Source organism: Mauremys mutica, chromosome 13, assembly GCF_020497125.1.
Source record: "Mauremys mutica isolate MM-2020 ecotype Southern chromosome 13, ASM2049712v1, whole genome shotgun sequence".
NCBI classification, from domain to species: domain Eukaryota; kingdom Metazoa; phylum Chordata; order Testudines; family Geoemydidae; genus Mauremys; species Mauremys mutica.
The window spans coordinates 25,474,590-25,491,701 of NC_059084.1; the positions used below are offsets into that span (position 1 = coordinate 25,474,590).

The 17,112-nt window shown below is 41.8% G+C and overlaps 1 protein-coding gene across 2 annotated transcripts in view; it reads left to right on the forward strand.

Moving 5' to 3' along the window:
- Positions 1–13,931, forward strand: part of NCOA6 (nuclear receptor coactivator 6) — a 76,302-nt gene extending 62,371 nt beyond the window's left edge. For both annotated transcript variants that reach the window (XM_044986509.1, XM_044986510.1), the window contains exons 15-16: positions 8,068–8,216; positions 13,317–13,931. In XM_044986509.1, coding sequence (XP_044842444.1) covers positions 8,068–8,216; positions 13,317–13,363 — 196 coding nt within the window. In that variant the 3' untranslated portion in view covers positions 13,364–13,931. The remainder of the gene's footprint in view (positions 1–8,067; positions 8,217–13,316) is intronic.
- The last annotated feature ends 3,181 nt before the right edge of the window (positions 13,932–17,112 follow it).

The following is a 17,112-nucleotide window of genomic DNA, read 5'->3' on the forward strand; positions in this document are numbered from 1 at the left end:
GCTTCAGCAAAGCTAAACTGAAATTTCGTGGGTGAGAGTCTTCTAGTGCAGATTTTTCTGATAAAATGAGGCTAACAAATCAGACGTATGGGAGATATGAGGGCTCACAACATGAGGTTACCACACTTGAACATTTTCATAACTCTTTGACACATTATGTGACTCCAAAGTGTCTGGGAACTCCAAATATGTTTTTGTCTTATTCATAGATTCCAAGGCCACAAGGGACCATAGTGATGATCTAGTCGAGCCTCCTGTATAATACAGGCCAGATAATTTCCCCAAAATAATTCCTACAGCATATCTTTTAGAAAAACATCCAGTCTTGATTTAAAAATTGCCAGTGATGAAGAATGCACCACCACCCCTAGTACATTGTTTCAATGACTTATTATCCTCACTATTAAAAATTTACACCTTATTTCTGGTGTGAATTTGTCCACCTTCAACTTCCAGCCATTGGATCATGTCAGAACTTCCTCTGCTAGATTGAAGGAGCCCATTATCAAATATTTGTTCACCATGTAGGTACTTGCATACTGTAATCAAGTCACCCCTTAACCTTTTCCTTGTTAAGCTAAATAAATTGATCTCCTTGGCCCTATCACTATAAATAGGGCCCTACCAAATTCACGGTCCATTTTGGTCAATTTCATGGTTATAGAATTTTAAATATAATACATTTCATGATTTCAGCTCTTTAAATCTGAAATTTCATGGTGTTGTAATTGTAGGGGTCCTGACCCAAAAAGGAGTTGTGGGTGGTCGCAAGGTTATTGTAGGAGAGGGTTGCAGTACTGCTACCCCTACTTTTGTGCTGCTGCTGCTGGTGGCGGCGCTGCCTTCAGAGCTGGGCAGCTGGAGAGTGGTGACTGCTGGCTGAGATCCCAGCTCTGAAGTCAGAGCTGCCGCTAGCAGCAGTGCAGAAGTAAGGATGGCATGGTATGGTATTGCCACCCTTACTTCTGCCCTGCTGCCTGCAGAGCTGGGCCCTCAGTTAGCAGCCACCCAGGTCTGAAGTCAGCAGTATAGTAGTAAGAGTGGCATGGTATTGCATTGCCACACTTATTTCTGCACTGCTGCTGGCGGGGCGCTGCCTTCAGAGCTTGGTGCCCGGCCAACAGCTGCTGCTCTCCGGCCACCCAGCTCTGAAGGCAGTGCAGAAGTAAAGGTGGCAATACTGCGACCCCCTTAAAATAACCTTGCAACCCCTCTGCAACTCCATTTAGGAACAGGACCCCCAATTTGAGAAACACTGGTCTCCCCCCGTGAAATCTGTATAGTATAGGGTAAAAGTACACAAAAGACCAGATTTCACAGGGGAGACCAGATTTCATGGTCCGTGACACATTTTCATGGCTGTGAATTTGGCAGGTCCCTAACTATAAATCATGTTTTCTAAGTCTTTAATCTTTCTCCTGGCTCTTCTCTGAATTTTTTTCAATTTATCAACATCATTCTTGAAGTGTGGACACCAGAACTGGACACCATATTCCAGCAGCAGTTACACCATTGCTAAATAGAGAGATAAAATAACCTCTTTATTCCTACTCAAGATTCCCCATGTATGCATCCAAAGATCGCAGTACCCTTTGGCCCGTAGCATCGCATGGTCAGCTGATTATCAACCACAGCCCCCACATCTTTTTCAGAGTCAGTGATTCTCAGGGTAGAGTCCTCTGTCCTGTAAGTATGGGCACATTCTTTGTTCCTAGATGTATATTGTGACAAGAGCCCTGCGCTTATTGGTGGATTTGCTCACCTCAGTGATCTTCCCCTCTGGTGGAACGCACAGTCTGGGTCAGCTCCTCCTGTTTCTGATCAGGAGTTGGGAGGTTTGGGGGGAATCCGGGCCCACCCTCTACTCCGGGTTCCAGCCCAGGGCCCTGTGGATCACAGCTGTCTATAGTGCCTCCTGTAACAGCTGTATGACAGCTACAACTCCCTGGGCTACTTCCCCATGGCCTCCTCCAAACACCTTCTTTATCCTCACCATAGGACCTTCCTCCTGGTGTCTGATAATGCTTGTACTCCTCAGTCCTCCAGCAGCATACCCTCTCCCTCTCCCTCTCCCTCTCACTCTCCCTCTCACTCTCAGCTCCTTGCGCCTCTTGCTCCCAGCTCCTCACATGCGCACCTCACTAACTAACTGGGAGGCTTTTAACTAGTTCCAGCCAGCCCTTGATTGGCTTCAGGTGTCCCAATCAATGTAACTATCTCCACTGCCTTCTAGAAAGATCTTAATTGGCCCCAGGTGTCTTGATTAACCTGGAGCAACTGCCATTTGGTTACCATGGTACCAGGGAGTTGTTTAGCCTGGGGCTAACATACCTGTTCCTCACTACTTTACTGCAGCCATCTGGCCTTGCCCCATCACAATATGTTTACATATAGCCCTATTAAAACACATACTGTTTGCTTGTGCCCAGCTTACCAAGCAATCCAGATTGTTCAGTGACCTGTCCTTGTTATTATTTTCTATTCCCACAGTCTTTGTGTCATCTGCAAACTTTATCAGGGATGATTTTGTTTTCTTCCCGGTCGCTGATAAAAATGTTAATAGCGTAGGACCAAAAACCAATCCCTTTTGGAACCCAGTAGAAACGCACTTGTTAGATGATGATTCCCTGTTTACAATTGCTTTTTGAGCCCTATCAGTTAGCCAGTTTTTAATCCAGTAGTTCTCAAACTTCTGTTTGGTGACCCCTTTTACACAGCAAGCCTCTGACTGCGACCCCCCCCTTATAAATTAAAAACACATTTTTTAAATTATTAACACTTATAAATCCTGGAGGTAAAGCAGGCTCTGTGGGTGGAGGCTCACAGCTTGTGACCCCCCAAAAGTTTGAGAACCCCTGCTTTAATCCATAATGTGTGCGGTGTTAATTTTATGTTGTTCTAGTTTGTTAATCAAAATGTCATGTGGTACCAAGTCAAATGCCTTACAGAAGTCTAAGCATATTACATCAACACTATTACCTTTATCAACCAAACTTGTAATCTCATCAAGAAAAGATACAAAGTTAGTTTGACAGAATCTGTTTTCCAAAACTCATGTTGACTGGCATTAATTATGTTACTTTCTTTAGTTCTTCATTAATTGACTACATCACTGTGACAGTTCTTGGATTGAGTCATCTCATTACTCCTGCCTCCAGCAAGAGGGAGTCCTACTTGTGCTTAGCTGGGTATCAGCTCCCTGACACCATCAGCCTGTCAGCCACACAAGCATAGGTGTAGTTTGACTGCTATATTTGGGGAGGCAATGCGTGCATGTGCATGCTTGTGCTGAAGCCAGTTCCCTTGGTTCGCTGGCTCTCCCCCCTCTCACCTTCCCCATCCCGGAGTGGTACCTTGGCTGCTGGTGCTGGGGAGAGATGGGCCAGCTTAACGGGGGATCCCCAGCTGCTGCTCTGGTGACCTGAACGTGGGAGCTGTGGTCACTCCGGCACCAGCTGCTGAAACGATGCTGCTGCTCTCATGCCTCCCAATGCTGCTGTAACTGCCTTCCTGCCCCATCCCCTCCACGTTGCTCTCCCCACTGTCCCCGCCCTTATCCCCCTTGCCCCAATGCCCCATCCCTCATCTCCCTTCTCTTCCCCCTTCCTTTCCCACTCCCTCTTTCCATCTTCCCCCATTATCCTACATTATCTTGCCTGGGATCGATATCAGAATGACAAGCCTATAAATTACCTGTTATCTTGTTTGCCATTTTAAAAGATTCTGTAGATATTTAAATATTCTTTCTTTCAGTCTTCTGGAACTTCCCCAGTGTTCCAAGTCTTATTGAAAATGAGCTTTAACAGTCTAGTGAACTCCTCAGCCAGCTCTTGTAAAACTCTTGGATGCAAGTTATCTGGACCAGCTGATTTAAAAATGTCTGACTTTAGTAGTAGCTGTTGAACATCCTCCTGAGATACTAGTGGAATGGAAAGTGTGTTATATGATATGACTACAGCATCTGTTTTTCCCTGAATACAGAACAGAATTTTTATTGGACAATTCCACTTCTTCTGCATTATTATTATTGATAGTTCTATCATTTTCATCGAGTAATGGACCAATACCATTGTTAGGTTTCTTTTTGTTCCTAATATACTTTAGAAAAAAAACAAAAAAAATCCCCTTCTTATAGTTCTTCACTCTGCTGGCCATAGAGTTCTCCTTGTGTCCCTTATGATTTGTCTACCATTCCTACATTCTGATTTATATTCATTACTATCTACTTCCCCTTTCTTTCATTTGTTATATATTATTGTTTTAAAAAAATTTATAGGTGCCTTTACTTCCTCTTTAAACCAGATCTTTTTTTAACCAATACAGCTTGCTTCCTCGATTGTGGCTCTTTGGGCATCTAGTAAAGTGTTCTTAAACAATTACAAATTATCAGTCACATGTTTCTGATTTACATTTTTCCTCCCAGATGATTTGTCTCATAATTGTTTTCAGCTTTGTAATATTGGCACCAACTATATATACTACTAGTCTGGACTTCATTCTGTTTGCACATTATAAATGTGATCAAGTCATGATCACCTGTACATAAGCAACCATTAATTTTTAATTCTGTGATCAGTTCCCCCTTATCAGCTAAGACAAGGTCTAATATAAAATTCCCCCTGTGTTGGATGCCACACTTTGAGTTAGGAAATGGTCATCTGTAATATTTAGAAATTCTAAGGATGTTTGAGTACTGGCAGCATGAGACCTCCAACACGTGTCACTCAAATTGAAGTTGCCCATGATCACACACCTTTTCCCCCCCTAACATTATAGATAGGTGCAAAGAAGCTGGTCATCCTGTTCTCTTGTGTGATTTGGTGGTCTGTAACAGACACCAATACCCCATCTTGTGCTTTATCTTCTAGGACATTGATCTAAAAGCATTCAAGATAACTTTCTTCTGAGTTATCAGTGACTCAGAAACAAGTAATTCCTTTTTTGGCAGAGCGTGTCACTTTATGAATCCCTCTGAAGTTTTCTGCAAGTCAGTTTTTATGGAGTTAAGGAATCCTCCCAAGCTGAATGTGGACTTTCAGAACTGCGCATAAGTATCACGCACATTAGGAGAGCCCTGCCTCATGCAAAGTACTAAAGGTCATACACAATTCAGGAAAGGTTGTCTCTGGCTGTTTTGGATTTCCTAATCCCTGTAAAAGCAGCAAGGGCAGTGGCTCTAGTGGCACCTTCAAATGTCACAGTCTTCTGCATTAATCACAGGTATGGGGAGTCAGACCTCCAGTTCCATTTCTACCTCTGCCAGTGACTGGATGTCATACTTACAGACATTTACAAATGTTATTTGGGTAGGCCTCAACACCCCTCTGAAGTAGATAATTATCATTATCTTTATTTTACTAATCACATATGGGAAAACAGAGGCTAAGGGACCTACATGTGGAATGCTAATCTAATGGATTAGGCTAAAGTGCAATGTTTCTCAATTTTTTTGTGCTGGTAACCCACTTTGGACTTAAAAAAAAAATTGTGACTCCCCTAGAAAAAATTGCAACAGCCTACCTTAAGATCAGGGCTTCAGGCTTTGACCCCCAGGTCTGGCTCTAGGCACCAGCAAACCAAGCATGGGGTTTGCTTTGGCAGTTGCGCTCTCGGAGGTGTGTGTGTGTGTTTGTTTGTTTTGTTTTTGCTTGGGGTGGCAAAAAACCTAGCGCTGACCCTGTCGGCTCCCCATGTCTCAAGGCACAGGGCTTCAGCCCCACCGTGGCTTGCAGGCACAGGGCTCAGGGCTTCGGCCCCCCATGAAACATGTAAACTGGCTTTGCAGAGCCCCCTGTGATGTGGGGCCCCAGGCAATTTCCCTGCTTCCTACCCCTTAATGCTGGCCTTGCTTGCAACCCCCTAAATCCCTCCAGTGACCCCACAGGGGGTTGCAACCCACACGTTAAAAAACACTGATCTAGTGGGTTAGATATGAGATCTGGAGAGCTGGGATCGAAGCCTAGTGTTGACACTTGTTTTATGTCTTAGGCAAGTCATTTAGTTTTTCTGTGCCTCTGTATTCCCATATGTAAAATGAGGATACTTATTTGCCTACCTGGTTACCTGCTCTCTGCCCTTCCATTCTTACCAATGTTCTGTGCCTTTTTGTCTTTATAACTTGACTGTTGAATTCCTTGGCGTTCAGACATCAGCTGTTAAAACTACAAACTTGTATAAGTTTTCTCTCTTAAAATGAAGATTTCCTCTTAGAAGTGACTATGTAAAAATAGAACCTTTGTACTCTACAGGTCTCCTCTGTGTGTTTTTTCAGACTCAGGACTGCTGACTAAAATACATTTTTATTCTTGTTAGTCCTGCAGAGACATCCCATGAAGAGGGCATGAAGTGAATTCTGTTCCTTCTTGTGTGTTATCAACAGAGAGTTGTTTAATTGGTTCCACTTAGTTACCTTGTGAACCCACAGAAGACAATAGGGTTGCATAGATGTCACTGAAGGCTTCATTTGGACTGTTGAAATTTACTGGTGAGACAAGGTGGGTGAGGTAATATCTTTTATTGGACCAACTTCTGTTGGTGAAAGAGACAAGCTTTTGAGCTATACAGAGCTCTTCCTCAGGTCTGGGAAAGGTAACTCAGAGTGGCACAGCTAGTCACAAGGTTGAACAAATAGTTTAGCATGAGTAGTTAACCCATCTTCTAACGGTGAAGTGGCTTGTTAACGCCCCTGTAGTCATAGGACAAAAAGGGGGGTTACAGATTGTTGTAATAAGCCATAAATCCAGCATCTTTATTAAAGTCAGGATTTTTAGTGTCTAGCATCAGGCTCCCCTTTTGAAAGTGTTGTGCAGGTTTCCTTTGAGGATGAGGTCTGATAGGTCAGACATAGAGTGATCACTCTGTGAAAAGTGTTCACCCATAGGTGATGCAGGGGTTTTTTTTTTCATGTCTTTTTAAATTTTTCTCTGTGAGCTTATTCAAGAGCATAGTGATTGTCTGGTTTCACCCACATAGTCGTCGTTGTGGCATTTAGTGCACTGGATGAGGTACACAGTAGCATGTGTAGGATCCATGGATCTTGAAAGGTGTGTTGTGGGGGATGTTGATCATTGTAGCAGTGGAGAGATGTCTGCAGGTTTTGCATCTGTTCTGCTAGGGTCTGGTCATGGTCTTAATAAAGACACTGGATTTATGGATTATGACAACAATCTGTAACCCACTGATCCCCCTTTTATCCGATGAAGTGCCCCGTTAACACCCCTGTAGTCATCTTGAATGGTCCTTTAGAAATGTGTGTTGAACTATCTGTTTAACCTTGTGTTTAGCTGTGGCACCTTTCCCAGACCTGAGGAAGAGCTCTGAGTAGCTTAAAAGCTTGTCTATCTCAGGAACAGAAATTGGTCCAATAAAAGGTATTACCTCAACCACCTTCTCTCTAATATCCTGTGGCCAACAGGGCTGCAAAAACACTGCATACAACAGTGAAATTTACTAGTGTCTGTGTATGAGAAGAAAATAATGTAGCTTAATTCCCAGAGCACAAGATGAGTTTGCAAGGCTAGTAGAAATGAGTAAACAGTTTTAAATGTAAACACCTGCAAATATGGTGTGAGAGAAAATAAAGCTGAAGCCTCACAGTACCATTGTAGAATAACTTTTCATGGCAGAATTGCACTTTGTTGTTAATTCTTTTAAAGCATTAAGCCCATCTTAATAAAGCCTGTTTTGGTCTGGGAATAAATCATTTAGAAAGATTAGTGAAGCAACTCTTAGTTAGACAAAATAGTTGACAATAGTCCCTTCTTAAAAGTTCACAATTCTCTCTTGTGTTCATCTGTGACTTCAGTTCTGTATTTCCTTATTATAGCAGTTTCTTATCTAACCTAAGACTTTTCCTAGACTTCAGTAATGGTGATATCTGCTGACCACTTAAAATATACCTAATTTCTCTGTCATTTGAATGTTGCAAATACTCTTCCCTTATCCCTAGCATTTCATATCTTCAGTGCTAAGGGTCTGGAACTGGTACCAATATGCTTGTCTAATGAATTGCATTTTAAAAAAAGATTCTTGCGCTTCACCAGAAATATTTTTGTCTCACTTTATTAGTAATGAGGCAAAAGAGAGTTGTGAAAAATCTAAAACTCCGAGTAGAAGAAATTCAAGAACAGAGGAATCTGCTGCTTCACAGGAAACAGTAGAGAATGGACAGCGCAAGAGGTCCTCCAGGCCGTCATCTGCCTCTAGCACGGCAAAAGGTAAAATGCACAGCCATCGTTACTGTGGAGTGGGCAGGAAGTGAAGTAGTTTCCAAAATAATAATGTCATTTGAATAAGTGCACCATGCTTATGGTGTTCAGTGTATGCTCCTAATCCTAGAGTTAGTACTGATGAGTTAGAGACAGGCTGGAGTTTCGAAGTTTACATAGTTCAGTACCTACAGTAAATCTCTTGTATGCAAATTTTCTACTGTAGTTTGTTTTCTGCAGTACTCATTAACATAGCATTCAAAAAAATCATAGTACTCTTAAAATATAGTACTCTTGGCAGTAATGGGCAGACATTGAAAGAAGCGTACTCAGGCAAGACGGTGACATTTTTCCTATAGTCTGAAAGAAGTGAGACAAAAGCTTATGTCTTCTAGTGTGTGATCTGCTTTCACAAATCCAAATGGTCTTGTTATGCTGCTCAGGCATGCTTAGAATGCTGCCTCAATTACAGTCTAAGAGTTTTGTTTGCTAGTACACAGATCCTCAGCTGTTCTGTCCAAGAACATGTGAAATCCTAAAGTTACAGATATTAACCCATGGCATCAGCAGTTGCAGGAGTGTCTTATTTCTCTAAGGGCTATGGTCAGGAACAAAGTATGCAACATTTGTGTGGCACATACATGTTCACTAGTAAAATGCCTGGTTCATGATGTCAGTGACTGGGACATGAGTGGTCAGGCCTAGTGGTTGGAGTCACAGGTCAGAGACCAGATGCCAGAGCTGAGGGTCGGAGCTGGGTTACCTGGAGTGAGGCAAGGCTGGATCAAAGGCAGGAGCAGGGCTGGGCACAAGCAGCAGGTACAGGAGCTATCGCAGCCATGGGTGAGTAACTGCTGAACTGCTTCTCATTTTTTCCCGTTGATTTAAGAACACCACATCCCCAAATGACAGTAGCTATGGGTAGGTCTCCTCTTACTACAGCAACCGAAGGGGTTTTTCCATTGCTGTAATAGATCCACCCCTTTGAGAGGTCATATGCAGATCGATGGAAGAATTCTTCTGTCAGCCAAGCTGTGTCTATAGCGGGGGTCAGGTTGACCTAATGACATTGCACAGGGCCTTTTCGCAGCCCTGAGTGAGATAGCTAGGTTGACCTGTTTTAGGTGTGGACCAGGCCATATGTTGACATAAACATTCTTCCTTCAACATAGCAGCCTCTACACTGGGAGTTAGGTCAGCATAGCTACGTCAGTCAGAGTCTGGCTTTTTCACACCTTTGACTAGCATACCTACGTCCACCTAACTTTTAAGTGAAGACTGAGCTGAAGGGATCAGTCTCGTGTCAGTAAAGGTCTGGTAGGTTAGACTCATGTAATGACGTAGAGAGAATGTCAGGAGGATTTTTCAGCCAATACTTTAAAGATAACATATAGAACATTAAGAAATAACACAGATTTATAATGAAATGAAATTGATCAAATTAAATTCAGCAACCTTTTCCCACACTGGAAGCATTACAAATGTTTACATTTTTACCTTCAAAGTGTTCCAGAGAGCACTTCCAGCTAAATACAGAACTGAAATGAGTATAAAAAATTGCATTGAGGTATCTATGTATTCTGCGGTCCCATGGCCATGAAATTCACTTCCTGTAACATAATTGTGCTCCAGAATCTCATCTTTCATTTTAAAAATTAATGATCTTTGATGGTTTTAAAGAAGTTTGAAAATGTGAACAGACTGTAGAATGATACAGGGATGTCTTCATGAGTTTGAGGCAGCCTGAAACAATAGCTTTGGGAGGTGTAACCTGCCCCATTCACTATAGTAGATTAATTCTGAAACCTAAACATTACAGACAGACTAAGGCACTTTAAAAACTAAAAATGTGGGAACAGCATAAAATAAATGGTATTTACTATCAGAATAAACAACATGTTTGTTCCACTATTTGTTTTTCTATTAATGAAATAAAAACCTCCTTTAAAAAACAAACAAAAAAACCCATGTATCTGAAGCTGCCACAGAATCTAGGTCCAGCTTACCAAATTGTACACAAGGGCTTGATTTCCTTCCCCCCCACCCCCCCATTTAGATGATTGGGCAAGTTCAGGACAAAAATGACAAACAAAAACCCAAGAATTTTTCATGGGAAACCCTCTATGCCTGTCATGACTAGCTAGGGAACTGATGGAACCTGAAGACGTTTGTAATTTGTGCATACTCCTGTCTGTTCTATCTTTTAAGAGTGAATGAGAACTTTTTTTTTAAGTGTAATTATTATTTTAAATGCACTCAGGAATGTGTTAGGTGCCTTTCATTACAAATAAAACACAATCCATGCACTAAGAAACATACAGACTGACTTCAGACACTGTGCAGTGAGGGATAGGAGAGTTCTCTAAACAAAATCTAGTGCATAGTAAGATGGAGTAAAAGACATTGTTGGAAGAGAGATACTTTGCTAGTTCTTGTAGGCATTTTGGAAGAAGTGGTTCTACCCAGGAAGGATTTAAATGATGGGAGGGTTGTCGCTTTGCAGACTAGCTCATTTGTGCAACGCCCTTGCTGAAAGGCAGCAACCCAAGGACAGTGGTAGAAGTGGGCAAACTGAGTCAGGTTTACATGATCATTACATATGTAGCACACACTAGTTTGTAGTTTTGGGTAGTGACCGGTGTTAGAATTCCAGTAATGTTCAGAAGACATTAGACTATTGGCTCCAAAAGTGAGTGATTGAAACAGTACTCCATATAATGGTGGAAGTTTGCCATTTATTCTACCAAACACCAGAAATCCTATTTAATACAAACAGAAAACAAACCGTACAGCTAGTGTTGCTTGTGGCCAAAGGATATGAATGCTGCATGACTGCTTGGAGCTAAACTCAACTGACAGGTACTGATTTCTAGGAGCAAAAAACTCCAGTTGGTATAAATCATGCCTCTTAGTGCCATTCACTTTTGAGTAGAGGCACTGAATAGATACCCTTGAGAACTATTGGAACATGTCTGGCTGCAGCCTTTATCATTGTCGCTTTTGATTAATCAAATTTTTGTAATTTTTTATTCATGCTGACTTTAATACAGTAACATTTAATGGGCACAAGGACATACCATTGTGTTTTATAGACTCAGATTTTTAAGGCCACAAGGGACCAGCATGATCATCTAGTCTGACCACCTGGAAATCGCAGGCCACAAAAACCTCGCCCACCCACTCTGGCAATAACCGCTGGCTGAGTTACTGTAGTCCTCAAATCTTGATTTAAAGGCTTCAAGTTACTGAGAATCCACCATTTACTCTAGTTCAAACCATCCAGTGACCCGTGTCCCATCCTGCAGAGGAAGGGAAATCCCTCTGAGGTTTCTACCAGTCTGAACCGGGGGAAATTCCCTCCCAACCCCAGGTATGGCAATCAGTTGGACCCTGAGCATTTCAGCAAGATCCAAAAGCTAGACATCTGGGAAAAAATTCTCTGGCTGTTGGATTTTGCTGAAATGCCATATCTGGGGTCAGGAAGGAATGAGTGGGTGAGGTTCTGTTGGGGACTCAGAGCCCTCCCCATCTAGAGTCCCATCTCTAGCCATTGGAGATATTTGCTAATAACAGTCACAAATGAGCCATATGCCATTGTAGGCAACATCCTCATACCATCCCCTCCATAAACTTATCAAACTCAGTCTAGAAACAAATTAGTTTTTTTGCCCCCACTACTCCCCTTGGAAGGCATCCGAAGAAGTGGGTATTCACCCACGAAAGCTCATGCTGCAAAACGTCTGTTAGTCTATAAGGTGCCACAGGATTCTTTGCTGCTTCCCTTGGAAGGGTGTTTTAGAACTTCACCCCTCTGATGGTTAGAAACCTTTGTCTAATTGCAAGCCTAATCTTGTTGATGGACAATTTATAACCATTTGTTCTTGTGCCAACATTGGCCCTTAACTTAAATAACTCCTCTCCCGCCCTGGTATTTATTTCTCTGATGTATATTTAGGGAGCAAGCATATCTTCCCTCAGCGTTTGTTTTGTTAGGCTAAACAGGCCAAGTCTCCTCTTGTGAGGCAGGTTCTCCATTTCTGTGATCATCCTGGTAGCCCTTCTCTGCACCTGTTCCAGTTCGAATTTATCTTTCTTAAATATGAGAGGCCAGGACTACACACAATATTTGGTTTTTTGCTTTGTTGCCTTGCAACACTGTTTTTCCCCCATGGTTTTAAATTGCAGACTGTTACCGAAGGACAGTCTTCAGAAGACATTGTAAAGAGCCAAAGAATCATCACAAACTTTTACAATGTTGTATTTAGTTAAAATTGTAAGGATGTAGGTTTCCTTAGTCCTTGCTCAATATTTTTCTTACTGCTTTAAAGTGGAAATTGTGAGTGCACTTGAAATGTCCTCTACTTTCGCTCTAGCTTCTGTAAGTACTTCTGTTTCCTCAGCTGAAGTGCTACTGTATTTGTAACTTGCAATGCAAGTTATTAGTGAAGCATAGTGGATTCTCCCTACAGTAGCCATACATTAAGCAAAAGCAAGAGTTTCATACACAGTTGTGTTACATCAGGACTCAAGCCCTCTCTGTAGTGGGACCAATAGATTCTGTACTTAAGGCACATTTAAAAAAAACATTCATTTTTTTCCTATTGCACCCATCTCTGGAGTGCACGTGTAACTGTGTAGTTCAAGTTCTTCAAGCCATGTGTAATGTTTCCTGGGTTTCTTTTTGTGGTAATGCTTTGCAAGATGGCAGAATCATAACTAGAGCTAATACAGTAATAATACTTACACAGCATCTTTCAGCCAAGGATCTTACAGCTTTGCAAATTTTAAGCCTCTGAACATGTTCCCTGTGAGCGGGGAAGCTGTTTGCACACATCATTGCAAGAGAAGCTACTGAGAGTTTATTATCATTACTTATTTGGGATTGTCCTATCTGCCTAAAGGCCTCAGTCAGGATCAGGGACCCATCGGGTTAGGTGCTGTAAAAACTCAAGATGAGAAACAATCCCTGCCCTGGGGAACTCAGTCTGAATTCCCCTCCCCCACAGTATGTTTTTTTAACATGTGTTTAAAAAAAAAAAAAGCAATATGTGTGCCTCTCTTGAAAGGCTTACTAGCTTAGCATCCACAGGTTTTTCCTTTTAATTTCAGAAACGAATGCCAGTGCAATGCAGTCTAAAAGAAGAAAATCCAAGTAAAATACTGCATGGAAACACAAGACTTGCAAATGTGTGTGTATTTACCAATAGCAATTTTGAGTTGTGATTTTTCTTTTTTTGAAAAAATAATAAAATTATGTACAGTAAAGTCATCTGAATATTATACTGTTCCCAGTAAGTGAAAGATTTTTTCTAAAAACAAATAAATGGATATAAAATTGGGTTATTGTTAAACCCTCTGGTATTATAAGATGAAGTCCAGAGTTAGTGCATTAGGCTAATGTGTTGTAAGAAATGCAAGGGAGGGAAAGACAGTTGTAAACTTATTTCTAAGTTTCCACTTTTCATAAAAAAAAAAAATTAGATTACAGGGTTGCTATTTTTAGGTATTAAAATGATGTATTGTGCTGTTGTTTTAAGTACTGTATGTGAATAGCAGTAAGAGGGTTACAGGCAAACCCAGTCTAGTTTGGAAATGTAAATAATTTTATTATAAAGTAGATCTGATGTATTTGTTGTAGAAACGGACCAGTGAAATACAAATAAATTGAAGGGTTTGTATAATGTGGAATCCCTAATGCTCTAAATAAATGTTATTGTCCTATAATTTGGGTTGTATTATTATTAGCAGCAGCATACTACTGTACAGGGAGATTGAATGGATTACTTGAAGCTCTAGGCATACAAGCTCCTTATTTGGAGCTTTAAAGAGGAATTTGTTTAACCACAAATGAATTAACTAGTGCAGCTGCTGTTGCAAAGCAGGAAAATATTCAAAGCCTACTACCCCAGGCTTCAGGTTGCATTCATTTAATATGGACCGAGGTGCCCCAGAAGATAGCTTTCTCCATGTGGAAGTGTTCACCAAGAGGAAGATACTGCACAGAAGGATGCGGTCTGGAGACTTTCTGAAATCTGGTACCTGGAAGTTTTATCTGGGTAAGTATTCTGTGCTCAGTAGTGACTTGTTCACGTGTACAACACAAGAAAGTAGGTCAGCCTTCCTGTGCTGGGAAGCTTTCATGGTAAGAAATTGAGGCCTTGTCTATACTACCGTAGTAAGTCGACCTAAGTTATGCTACTCCAGTTACGTGAATAACGTAACTGAAGTCGACGTAGCTTAGGTCGACTTACCGCGCTGTGTTGCCGGGAGATGCTGTCCCGCTCACTTCCCTTACTCGGGGAGCTGGAGCACCTACCGGAGTTGTCTGGAGAGCACTCTGCTCAATTTAGGGGGTCTGTGCTAGACCCGCTAAATTGACACAACTGCATCGATTGCAACAGTGCCGATCTAGGTAAGTGTAGACATGGCCTCAGACACAAGTCTTCCTAGGTTGCCTGTTACCTTGCACACAGGTGATTTTGACAAATATTGCAACTTGTAAAAAATGGTCTGTGGAACATAAAGTGGCAAATAAGCTGTCTTGTGCCAAAAATGCCAAATGTTGATTGGTCAGGAGCTGCCCCAGAAAGCTGAACTTTTTGCATATAAAACTTCAGAGGGAAAAATTCTGCCCTGGGCTAGGGCCAAAGGGCAGTAGATGTTCCCTGTGTTCTGAAACTGTTAACTTCCCCCAGAGAGCCATATTCAGTCATGCTCTTTTGATACCTTGGATTATTGTATAAAATCAGTTTCTCCCCCAAAATGTCTACCCACTCCTGATGCAGGGATATTGAAGAGCCAGCGGAAGGCAGTATGGCTCACAGAGATTTTGTCAAAACCCAGAAAAGGGGCAATTATTCTACCTTTTCTCTTCCAACCTCCACACTTCTGCTTCCTTGAAATCCTACCATCTTCAACAAGTTAAGATGTAAAACTAAGCTATTTTAATATTTCTGTGTTTTCCTACTTATAAGATCACACTGCACCGGATTTTGTTCTTCTTGAAGTTGATGGCAAAACTCCCAGTGACTTTACTGGGATCAGGATCAGACCCAGGAAGAGCTCCACATGTTACTTTCCCTAAAACCTTTGTGTAAGTGGGAACCCTGGGTTTATTTATAGGTTCAGTAAGTCTTGCCTTACATTTTATTTGTTATGCTGGTGAAAACTCTTGGGGTGATATTTGTGGAAACTGAGCTCTACTTTTTCCACAGTCTTCTCCACACAACCCTACCAACTGGGCTGAAACTTGAGGGACCAGACCTATGAGGCAGGGGTAATCTGGTCTCTTACCATGCCATTCTTGGCCTTGCAGCTGAGATTGCCAACAAGGGGGCCAGTTATGGTGAAATTTTTTATGAATGGAAGCTGGAGCAAAACCACAAGACTTAGAGGCCACTAAACCACCCTCGGATGGGAACCATTTTGGACACTTTTGACCTTGAGGTGAGAAGTGCTGTATCTCATAAGTCATTCAGTACCCCTAAATTCTGTGAGAATGGCTGTGACTTAATCCCCTTTTTTGTTCTGGATATCTAATATAAAACACATCTCCTTGTTCCTGAAGCACCTCTCACCACTGTTTGGAAATCCTAGACTCTGTGACAGTGGGTAACTCAACCGGCACCTGTGGTTAGGATTTCCACATATAAAATGTTGCAGAATGTGTCTTTGGACTGGAGGGTTCTGTTCTGACTCTAGGGCAGTTAGCTGTCAACATGTTGCAAATGTTTAAACCGCATTCTACGTGACGTAGACTCCCTCTTTCTTCTCTGCACCCTTCTGGGCTGTGGCGAATGGTGCAAATGCGCCAGCCCTTCGCATTATGTATCCCTCCGTGTGCTCTGTAGGCGAGGGAAGCTGATGAACCTCTGCTGGTATAGCTAATTTGGGATTTACATAGGCTGGAAATTGTTTGATCAAAGAGGCAGCCTTGTGGAGGTGATCAGCGTATGGTTGCCAACTGGCTTGTGAGAGAGGAAAAAACAAATCTAGTCTGAGTTTCCTACCAACCCTTCTGGCTCATTTATGTAGGGAAATTTACCAGTATTACTAGACTCATCTAATTTTACTGCTATAGTCAGTCTGCTAGCTAGTGTCCAGTTCATTCCTTTCCACCCTGTCACTGAGGTTTGTCTGCTTTGCATCCTTTCATCTCTATGCCATTTTCTTTGCCTTCTCCCTTCCATATTCAGCCTCGCCAACTTTGTTTCTGATTCCTACTCCACAGCTGAGGGTGCTGCCTCTCTGCCAGTGAGTCCAGTGTGAACTCTGGAGAATGGCACTAAGCCCAGAGCCTCCTGTAAACATGCTAAAATGAAATCCATCGTGTGTTGTGATAAAGATAAACATACGATTGTGCGGAGATAGCTTAGAAATAAAAACCTACCCCTCACTTTGGATGGTTGCAAAATTCTGCAGCTTAGTATTCTTTTGTTTAAGGACAGTATTCTCCACCAAGCCTCAGAAAAGGCCATTAGTACGAAGGCTGTTAACTCAATTTAAGGTCTCCTGCCATTGTACACAGACTGAAATGTGCTGTATCAAAAATGCATCACTTTGAGCCGAAGGCTTTTATTTTAACGTCTTCCAACAAATTCCCACTGTCTGCATGGACAAGAACTGTGATTAGCAGCATGACCCTTTACTACTTTTTATTTAAACTTCTTGCAGGCTTGTGACATTGAAATCCTGTGTTCTGATCTGTACTGACATGTAAAACGCTGGTGCTTCCCTCATTAGGGCAGTGCTTAACCATCCTCTGGGAACAAACACTTGCTACGTCAATGAAAGACGCTACTGGATTTTGAATGGTGGATGTAACCAGTTTTACTGCACCTGGTTCCCTTTATGATTTAAAACACACACACAAAGTATGCTTTAAATATATAGATTTTTTTTTTAA